General features: G+C 31.9%; 1 protein-coding gene across 2 annotated transcripts; it reads right to left on the reverse strand.

The window, feature by feature from the left end:
- Window positions 1–249: 249 nt before the first annotated feature.
- Window positions 250–10,369, reverse strand: LOC110664413 (uncharacterized). 2 transcript variants are annotated; one of them, XM_021824088.2, is made up of 11 exons: window positions 10,193–10,369; window positions 9,119–9,282; window positions 8,672–8,844; window positions 3,262–3,701; window positions 3,109–3,190; window positions 2,503–2,849; window positions 1,868–2,322; window positions 1,260–1,419; window positions 1,008–1,169; window positions 803–891; window positions 250–665 (listed from the first exon to the last, which is right to left on the reverse strand). In XM_021824088.2, the coding sequence occupies exons 2-11, from the start codon at window positions 9,229–9,231 to the stop codon at window positions 515–517; spliced, it is 2,172 nt and encodes a 723-aa protein (XP_021679780.2). In that variant the 5' UTR covers window positions 9,232–9,282; window positions 10,193–10,369; the 3' UTR covers window positions 250–514. The 2 variants fall into 2 exon arrangements, with proteins under 2 accessions (XP_021679780.2, XP_021679781.2); XM_021824089.2 differs by lacking the exon at window positions 10,193–10,369 and adding an exon at window positions 9,831–10,151.
- Window positions 10,370–11,588: the final 1,219 nt, after the last annotated feature.

An 11,588-nucleotide genomic window follows, 5' to 3' on the forward strand; every position in this document is an offset into this window, starting at 1 on the left:
ATAATAATAATAATAATAATAATAATAATAATAGTAGGAAACCTAAACAAGGAGAAATATATTATAAATTATTGCTTCTATGCATGTACATTATTAAATAAAATAATTATAAATTAAAAATAACAAAATACAGTCATATGCACTTTGAAAATTAATATTTTTAAAAAAAATTATAAAATATGATTTTGTTTCATCAAGATCCCTTTTATACTAACATAGCCAATCAAGTTTGCATAATCTCATTCAAAATGAATAAAGAACATAAACATAAACTATGTAAATTCTAAAATGTTGAACAAGGTCAATTACAAAAATTGAGGCATAGTTGTAACATGGATTATAAAATCAAAACCTTTTCATCCATGTTCCTCTTGGTGGCCACTTCAAAACCCCCAAATTCCCACCAACAAAATAATGAATCAGCAAACTTAGTCACCGAAAAATTCCTATTTCCAGTGAGCCTAAAAGAGATGTGCATGAGATCTGCCTAAAACGAGATGACGGGACCTACTAGCTAGTCTTCCTTCCACTTGTTAACATACCCAAGGAAAGCATTAGTAGGATTTTCCCTTGGCAGAGCTCGTACACGAGTAGATCTCCGAAGCACCGCCTCCTCCAATGCGATCTTGTGAGCCAAATCTTTTGATCTCTTCTGTAGTTCTAAGCTGAAAAATAAATTTTTGAGAAAAAATAAGTTAGGCCTGATTTTTAGTTAAAAACGAAACAAATTTCAAAAGCCTCTGCAGGGGTTAAATGATTACTAGGCATCCTATGAATCATTTGTTCAATTAGAGAGACTCACCATATTCTGCTGTAGAATTTCTTCAGCTGTTTATGAAGAGCCTTCTCTCTCTCACCCTTACAGTTCAATGAACCCATCAATGCATCAAGCTGTTTAAAAGTGCAATGTGGGAATCATCATAATGTAAAAGAGAATATAAGACTTCAAGAGTAAACACGCATACAAGGAAGAAAGGAAAAAGATGGTAGTAATTCTGCATTAATACCTCTTCCTTGCAACAATAATAGCCCCATAGCTTGGAGTCAGAACTCTCAACAAAGATCCTCCCATCACGTCGGAACCACCAATACCTATTGTAGTGTCTGTCTTTACCCAATGAATTGGTGCGTAAGACTAGTTTCTCCATCTCCCGTTCATAATATTCGTCCTGAGTATAAACAATTTCAAGAAATGATGAATAAAGCCACAATGAACAAGCAAACATAAAATTTTACACAAGCGAAAGTAGATTAATAACCCTTTGCTCTTTGCTTCTCCTTTCTACTGTTTCCTTCTTCTCATTCTTCAACTGTTTAGCTCCCATTTTGCTAGATGAATTTTTTGTATTTTCTTCCAAGACTTCCAAACCCATATTTTGCTTCATTTTCTTTGGTGCAATGTCTGAGCGGCAGCTCTCACTGTCAACAGTTGTAATAAGATTCAAAACATGCATAAATATGCAAGCATAAAGATCACTACCCACCCCCCCTCCCCCTTTTGTGAGTGTGATGGTGTCTATGCGCATGTAGGCATGTCTTATTTATTCAATTTAGGGTGTGCTTGATAGAAAATTAAAAAACAAGGGTTAAATGTTATCTTGTAAGTTTTAATCTTTAAATATAGTAATTATTAGCCTAAGCCTCCCAAGGTTAACATTTAACCCCCCCAAGAAGGCATAAATATTAATGAGATGAAAAGTTAATCTTATCTCTTTAAGTATCAAAATAATATTAATGAGAGGTTAAAAATTACAAGGGTAACAATTACCCATTGTTAACCTCGTATCAAACACCCCCTTAAGGTATAGGCATGTAAGCATGCGTGCATACATGTCTCCCATGTATAGGCACGCAAAAAGACAAAAACCTTTTATACGATGCATGTTTTTCTGGAGCTGAAATGGACTCCCCCTTTCTTTTCTCTGCGATCTCTCCATTTTCGTTATGATGGTTCTCATTTGCCAATGCATTTGGATTGTTTCCTGCACTTTCCATACTTTCTCCATTCATCACTTTATCATCAACAGAATCAACTTTAAATTTTTCCTTTTCTTGTCTTCTTTTTCTACCTTCCTCCAGTGCTTCCCCCCTCCTTATGGCTCCAAGCATCTGTCTCTGTTCAATATGATTATCCAACTTTTCCCTGACAAGATCTGTTTCAAGGACTTGATTAACCAATTCTCGAAGGATCCACAATTTAGCTTTAACATCTAAGAGACCATAGTGCCCACGCTTAATTGTCGATACATTTGTGGATAGATCAGGAATATTGATCTTTTCTATGAAATCACACAAATACTCTGTCCAATTAATTAATGTTATCTGTGAAAGAAAAGAAAGGAACGTCAGAACAAATTAATATGTTTGACTAGAAAGATGCTTCACCCAAAGAAGTTTATAGAAGATGAGAAAAATCAAATGTCTTGCTGATCAGGAAATCTGACTCTTGCACAGAATTAATTCTTAAAGTTCCCGAATGATGAAAAAATTTTTGAACTATACCTTGAACTTCTGGTTTCTTTTCGGTACAGCTGAAAAATATTCACTATTGTCTTTTATAAGTAGCCGCAGAAGAGCAGAATGTGTTTCAAAAATAAGAATCAAATTACTTTCCTTATGGCGGATAGCATTTTCAAAATCTTCAAGAGAGAACAGCCATAAGTGCAACATCCTACCAAAAGAGGAGCAAAAATCCCAAACCATTAAAAGATCACCAACACAATCCATCTGAATGTTAAAGTCTCTTGAAGGGGAAGGACGGTCAGTGAAGACTGGATCATCTGCCCCAGGCTGCACCAACAGATCATCGATGGGATATGTGATGGGATCTCGCAATGGTTGATTGTCTTCTGCAAGTTCAAAAAATAGTAAATACGTACAAATAACCATTTATTAGACTCATGACACTACATGGTGTTTAGTCAACTCATGTCACAGGAGCAAGTTTAGTCAAATCGCTTGCACAAATAGAAGATTGGATGAACAAAAGAATGCTTGGACAAAAAATCTTAGGCAGAGAAGAATGTAACAGGTACTCTGCAGAACAAAAGTCAAGCGGCAGACAAAATTTGAACAGGCATTATAATAGCCGAAATCCACCACTCTTACCATTTCTTTCCTTGCTTGTTGCTTCAACTTCCTCACCCTCCACTTTCTTCTTTTTATGTTTTCCATATTCCTTATCTACATCCTGAAAAATATGTATATTAGATATAGAAATGCCAACTGTATAAGACAATCAAATTTTTACTGCATTTTTACCGCTTCATTTTTTCTATCTTCTATATCTTTTCTTTTCTTATTGGAGATCACTCGTCCATCCAGTATGAAAACTTTGCCTTTTAACTCTGGCGGTGGGTCACATGAGATTCCATGCTTCTGTGCCAAATTGTTATGAAGCACCCAAGGAGCACTTCGGTATGTTGACTCACGAATAAAAGACTTCAAAATGCTTCTACTAAAAGGAAACTTCTTCCATATTAAATCATCTCTTTTTGCAACCGAAGTTTCCAATATTTTATTATCCTTATCAAGCCATGCTACCTCATATTGGGTTTTAACAGTACCCTCGTCCAGCACCTTTACTATCTTGCAAGGACAGAGACCACCACCTTTTTCTCCATGCAATTCTGCACCTACAAACAAATTTTCTTGCAGCTTTGTTGCTATAGTGTCTGCAAGATCTTTCAATGAAAGCATACCTGAAAAAAATAACAGGTTATTCATGAACTTACAAAAAATGCATCAATATTAGAAAAAGACATTTGAAGATCCCTAGATTAATTACGATAGCATTTATGACAAATAAACCTGAACATGATATCTCAAGTCTCTCATACAGGCTTTCATGCTAGCTTTTCAATATTTTACACAAAGCACTCCGAAAAAAAAAAAAATTACCTTCTTTCCCCTGGGTTATGAATTTTTTTACTCTCTTTGATGTAAGAATATACTTTCTCTTCCTTGATAGGAGAACAAATTTTGCCAAGGAAATGACTTCTAGTAGGAGAAGGGGAAAAAATATTTCTTACCAACAAGTAAACTACAGAACAAGACATAGATGTACTAAAATAAAAGGTAGCTCCACAACACAGTGAAGATAAACTCAATTGTTAAATATATATATATATATTCAAGATAAAACTCATGGACTCCAGAATCCATATTAATTTTAGAGACTATATTAAGAAGCCTTCCACAAGCCACTTCAAATCCCAAAACAGAAGGTTGTTACAAATGCACAATTGGGTAAAGTCCTGTGTTCATACATGTATAGTTGAATAATAAGAAAATCATAAGGTTAAAAAAAATTTAAAAAAAAAAACCCTATCCAAAAGTAAAAGGGCCCACCACCACTAATTGATGGAATGATTTTACCAAAAACTAATTTCCTTTTTTTAATTCAAGTGGATTTGGCTGTGCTGCAGTGTACTGCTGCTCCCATGTCTATGTTAGAAATCTCAAATGAAATTGTGTATTTTTGGTTTAAAGGTTTTCAGATTATGCAATTGATGACTTAAAGCATCAAGTTCAACTGGTGGATAGGAGTACATAAATGCAATACTAAATAAATGCAATATAGACATATGCAATCAATAGCACATAAGCAGGCCACTGTTCAGCAAATTTCATATGAACCAGCACAACTAATATAGACCAGAACTATTGATTTATCCAAAAATTAATTATTGATTTATCCAAAACTAGCTATTTCTTATGCTCTGAAACCAACTTATATATTAACCCAATCCACTTGTGCGTCTCAAGAAATAAGGTGAAGACCAGGCTTGCATCTCATATTCTCAACAATTTTGAAGAAGATGCACCTACAAATACAGAAGTAGTTTATAATAGTGCCCTGCTGATTGGGAAAATTATATATATGCATAAATAATACTGCAGTTCAGAGAAAATATATCAAATCTGAACACTGTACCAAAACTGGTGTGTATGATTAAATGATTATCTAACTTGTCCTCCGTTAACACCAACTATATATGCATGCACGTAGACACAGCCACAGACTGGTTCAGACTTCAGACTTGGAACTGGCATAGTCTAACCTGGGCCAGAGCTCCAAAGGTCCAAAACGAAAGTGGACAGTTTTCTCCATCCTCTTCAACTAGAACCAGCCTGTCTGGTCTGGTTCAAACAAGCTTTTTTTCTTAAAAAAAATGCAAAAAAAAAAAAAAAAATCTCAACCATTGGCTCAAACCAGATCGAACTGCAACCAAAGGACCATGTGGTCCAGTCCCAGGGACCGGAATCGGCCCTTTAGCCAGGCCTACGTGCATGTGTAAGTGGGTGCATTATTTGTTTTACCACTATCAAATCTACAATAAATATATCCATTTTATCCAAATGTGTCATTCCAAATAAAGTGCTAACAAAACCGAAAACCATAAGATTGCAATGAAATGTTAAGAAAGATCAAAATGCTCAAGTCTTATATTGAGACCAAGAGATGGGATGCATTTGAAGACGAAGAAAGAACCTCCAATAACCACTCCAAGAAGTTCTACCCACCTAATGCACACATTTAGAGAGATAATAAATAAGAACCTTCCATCCCCATGCTTCTTATAAACTATAAACGAACACACACATAAATGCTTCTTTGAACAAAGAAGAATTCTATTAAGCGTTTGTTAGGCATCACTGTTGGAGCTGCCGTTGAAAAACATTTTTTTAAACATATTATTTAAAGAGTATTAAAAAAAGATTTAAGATTAAATTTGATAAGTTTTAGACATAATAATATATAACTTTTTTCAAACTGTTTTTTTTAACATCTAAAATGATGCTTTTTTCTAAAAAAGCAGTTTTGGCCCTCAAACCACAACCACAATGCCAAATGGACACTAAGAGAAAAGAAGATGGAATACTTATTTATGTTTCTAAATAATGCTCAACGTTTGTCCATTTCAAACCTATATTAATAGTTCAAGGGCTTAGTAGATTATCACTCTACTAAACATAGGTCTTAACTTTTGCCTTGAATGCTACAAACTTGGAAGATCTGTATACGGTAAATATAAAATTGAAGCTTGCAAGAAAATCCAAATTTTGATGATCCGATGCAATTTTGAATTTGTAAAAGTTACACATTTTACTTAAAAATGACCTCAATATATAACAAATAAATAAATCAATCAATGTTTTCAGTAAATAGTTGACATCCCGAATTATTTAGAGAAGATCAAAGTTCATAAACTAAATCTTAAACAGTAGAAACATCCAAAATACAGAATTTCAAATATGTGCAATTACCCATACGTTACACTAACAAATCTATGCAATACAAACTTTTTACAGGCAACTTTTGGCACTTGGAACAACTAAAATATTGAAATAGAATTCAAGAATATTGGAATGTGCTACACTAGGCAAGTGATGAACTTCAGCATTTAGTAATAAACTGCAACACCAGTCACTGCCACGAGAGTTTGAAGGTAATTGCAACTAGAACTGCATGTAATGCAAAAGAAACCTAAGCAGCATTAAACTTAATATTTCTAAACATGATTCTAAAAAGTTATAAAACATGAATCTACAGATGAATAAGGGCATTATATTAAAAAAAGAGTTGACTCATGTCTGTACATACCTAAACAGACCTGGCCATGGGCCCATTCTGGTTAGGTTCCAGGCCAAAACAACTGGTTTGGCCAGCCTCAAGGTTTGAAATGCTTCCTGCAGTTTTGGTTTGCTATGGTTCCAGTTCAAAACGGTTTGATATGATTTTGGTCCAGTTCGGCCCAGGTATTATCAAATTATAATAAATTTTTGGATATAATTTATTTTAAAAAGATAAAGGTACCTAAATATAAATCCAATAAAATTTTTTTAACAAAAAAAGGCAAAAAAGTCTTTGAATTAGGCCAGTTCCAGCTTGAACCGGTGGTTTTGGGTTGGTTCCGATTCAAATTCAATGAGGGGGTACCAGAACCAGCCACCCTATACCCCGATTCTGGGACAGTTCATGAAATAAAACCATTGACCTGATTTGGTTCATGATTTGAACTGGCTGCTGTCCAAGTCCATATCTAAGTCTATATCCAAGAACCCATCAGTCAAGTAAATACAACACTAGAACAATTGCCACTGTTTAAATTTAGACTGATAAAAAAGATAAGAGAAAATAATAAGAGAATGATTTTAAGTGCTTCAGCTATGAAGAGCCTACATCCACGGACACAACCTCAAAGGTTTACATTTCATTCTCTTGCACATTAGCATAATATATAAGAGTCCATATTTATAATGGAAGATACAAGATATATTGCCATCCCACAAAACAGTCCTCAATACAAGCAATAATCAAGCCAACGATTTTGGATAAATTTTGACAACCGTCCATGAACTTATCTAGTATAACATTATAGTCCTTCAACTTAAAAATGTAACATAAAACCCCTTTAACTTTCAAATTTTGCACAGTAAAATCCTTCTAACCTCTAATTATCAGTTTTTCAGTTAGACGCTGACCTGAACAGTTCTAGTGTGGAGCTTAATCAATATTTCTCTTTTCTCTCTCAACATATGTGTAAATTGAATCCTTTTTCTCACTATAAACAGAATGATTTTTCAGGTGCAGAGAGAATAATTTTACAATTTGAATAAGAGAGGAAAGAGAAATATTGACTAAGAGCCATGCGGGAGCTATTCACATTAGTTTTCAACTGAAAAATCAGTAATTGAAAGTTAGAAGAATTTTAGTGTGCAAAATTTGAAAGTTTAGGGAGTTTTATGTTACGTTTTAAAGTTTACGGACTTTAGTATTACAACCATATAAGTTCAGTGATAGATATTGAAATTTACCCCAATGATTTTGCTAATAAATCACATGATTTTCTCATAATCACATCCCATGAATTAAGGGAAAATCTCATCAATTCCAACAATCCCCTTGTTGAGATTTTTTATTAAGTTATAGATCCACATCCATCGTTACACTTACGCTTCCTTTTTTTTTATCCTTTTTTTTTAAAGCTAGATACCCTGCAGAAGAAGAGGAATTTTGGAGAAAATAGCTATAGGACTCAAACCCTAGGGACTAGGCTAAAATGAAAAAGAAGGAGAATATAAGAGAAAATACCTTTGGGACTCAAACTCTAGGCTAAAATGAGGAAGAAGAAGAAGAATTGGGAGAAAATTAGCTTTAGGACTCAAACCTTAAGCTCTAATTTCATGTTGAAATTTAGAATGATAGAAACCATAGAAGAAAATAATAAGAGAAGAATTCACGTGGTTCAGCTATGGAGAGCCTACGTTCACAAAAATCAAACCTCAAAGGGTTACATGTCATTCACTTGTGCATTAGCATGATACAATCACATGATTTTTTTGACAATCATATCCCATGAACTAAGGAAAAATAAATAAATTCCAATGGCAACAACAAAAAATACAGCCAAATTGTGGTGCAAACCTATTTTGCACTTAATATGCATGTATAAAGATGAATGTGACTGAGTGCATGTATGCCACAAACATACATATTGTAAAATTACCATCAATGTGACAGTTTACTAGGTCAGAGAACAAAGGACAATCATTTTGCTGCAAATTATCAGATGCCACGAGCACCTATCTGGGGGAAATAAAATGGAAAAAGAAAATACCAAAACTACCAAATATTAAGTCAGTACAGCGACGAGTCAGATCTTACTATATTGTATAATATGCAATGCAGGTGCCACAAGCACTTTGGGTATCTCTTGAACCTTCTCTGCCACATGCTTTTCAGACACCAAAGCCTCTTCAAAAGTCAAGTTAGCTTTTCCACTAATTTTGCAACTCCAAGTTCTCTGCCGATATAAATTTGTTCGGTTCAAATACATCCTAAAGACAAATAAGGAAAACAAACAAATGCTTGATTGCAGAGAAATGAAAGAATAACAGGGGGAAGAAAAAGATATCAGTACTAACTTATGATCCATTATTCAATACCCAAAAACCTCCGATTAACAGATTTTTTGTCTTGGCTTAGATGAATGAAATTTTTTTTTTTCAAATATATATTGACCAAATCAAAAAGAGAGTGACAAAGAAAACATCTTATGTTGCAATTACAAATAATATTTCTCAATATAACTTTCAAGAACTGTAAGGATACTGATAATCCCGAAATATCTCCTTCGTGAAGCGAACTTGATATACAAGTTCATGAGGCTTCAAATCCTTGGGTGGTTCCAACAAAGTGAACGGCTTTTTCTTCAACAGAGGCATTGCTGGAACCCACCCAAACCCACGCCCAGCAAATTTCGCAAGGCCCTATACCTGTGAGACATGCACCAAGAACAACCTCCTAAGAAATAATGCACAAGCATTGTAAAGGTAAGTGAAATCCAGCATGTTTCAATATACAAAAAGCCTATAAGCTAATACTTGCCAACCAAAATCGGTAAAAGACATATGAATGAAATTCATCACCCAACCGAACTCAACAAATAATAACTTTTAATTACCTTTTCCTCTAGCAAAAAGGAGAAATAAACTAAAATCAAAATGCAATGCAATGAATTTAATTCCTTTAACACATGCCCCATGAGAATTTTTTCAAAGCAGATCATCTCTTATGTATCTATAAGAAGATAACGCAATTTCAATAACACATTCCTGGCAATTGATTTAGCAACAGCCCAATAAGAATTATCACATCGACAATTGATTACATTCCAGCAGTATCGCAACAAATGAATAGATGAAGCCCCAAAAAACAAAAACCCTAAAATTGTAAAAGCTTTTCAGTCCGACTGTGGTACAAAAGAGTACAGTGCTGGCCCAATTTCTTTGGAAACGCATAAAAATGATTCAGAATAAAACACCTTTCTTCATATAAATTTCCTCGATTTTCTCACCGACCAAACAGAAGTTCTAGAACTCGATTGCATGCCTCCTCCTTCCCCCCACACACACCCAAAAGATTAAAATAGTAATAATAATAACACCACAATACAGTGAGAATCTCAAACAAATACAAAAATAAAGTTTCAGCTCGAACAAGATTTAACACATCAAACAGGACAAAAAAAAACAGAAAAAATTTATAAAAAAAATCTTTAAAAGAAAAGAGAGAATAGAAATGCAAATCAAAGAACAGAAAAAAAAAAAATCAGATTCCCGCCAGAACCGAAATTTGCGAGTGAATAGTAAAGCGAATGAGTCAATGGCTAGAGAGAGATCTTACAGAAAATATATTTTAGAATGTGTTGACAGAAAAAAAAATGTATGGAAGAAAGAAAAAAAAAGGGAAGGAAGAAAGGAACGGTGGCTCTCTTCTTCGTGGTTTTCGTGTTTTTTTTTTTTTCCCTCTCTCTCTCTCTCCTCGTTAAATGCTTCTTTTTCTTTCTATTGTCCGTCTGTCCCTCCTTTGTGAGAAAAACTGGCAACCAAAATTTATAATATTTTCCAAAATTTTTTATAATACAAAAATCACAAATTAATAATATTTTTCATGAGAAATAATTTAAACTCTAAAATTTCACTCAGTTAATAAAATCTCTTTATTTAAATTACTTTTAATTTAAAATAATTATTATAAAAATTATATTAAAAAGTAATTTAATTTTAATTTTAATGAATATATATTATTAAAAAATATAAAATTAAATTAAATATAAAAAATATCGATACTTTCTTCAAATAAGAAATATAATATTTTTATTAAATATTTTAATCTCTTTCTCTATTTAAAATATTCAAAGGATATATAATTTTATTTTTATTTTTCTTACATATTTTAATTTTATTTTCAATTTTATCTTTTTCATTTTTATTAATACATTTATTTTAATATAAATAAAAATTATATCTCTTTCCCTTTCGCACGTTGCATTACAATTTTATTTTTTATATTGAAGTTTTGGATTATCAAGATATTAAAATCGAAAAAAAAAAAGAAATGAAAATAATTTAAAAGATTTTAGGATGAATATACCCGTGTTTTAAGGTTCAAATAGTTATAAAACTGCTGAAATAATAGTAATATATAATATTAGTTCATTTGAATGGATGATTTTTTTTCGTTTATATTATATTTTCAAATTTTTTATTTTTTTAAGATATAAAATTTAAATATTAAAAATTATAAAATAAAAAATAATATATAGAAAAGATAAAAATGACATAAATGACATACTAATATATAAATAAAATTAACATATAAATAAATAAAATATATAAATAATTAATTAATTTATAAATAAAATATAAATAAAGAAATTATATAAATAAATGACATATTAATCAAATATTTAATATTTATGGGGAACTTTAAATATTTAATGCTATAATTAATATGATTAGATGTTTTGTCAAAACTAATTATAAATAAATTTTAAATATTAAAATCACAGAATAAAAAAATAATGAAATATAATAAACTTTCAATAGTTCATGATAAAAAAAAACTTTCAATAAAAAATTATCTTAATTTATTCAATTAAAATAAAAAAATATAGAAAAAATAAAAATTTCTAAAAAAGAAAATAATGTAATAATTAAATTTTTTTAATAATAATTAAAATTTTAAATTTTAAAAATCACAAAATATAAAATTAATAATATACAATGAACCTTTAATA

This window comes from Hevea brasiliensis, chromosome 10 (genome assembly GCF_030052815.1).
Source record: "Hevea brasiliensis isolate MT/VB/25A 57/8 chromosome 10, ASM3005281v1, whole genome shotgun sequence".
Taxonomy (NCBI): domain Eukaryota; kingdom Viridiplantae; phylum Streptophyta; class Magnoliopsida; order Malpighiales; family Euphorbiaceae; genus Hevea; species Hevea brasiliensis.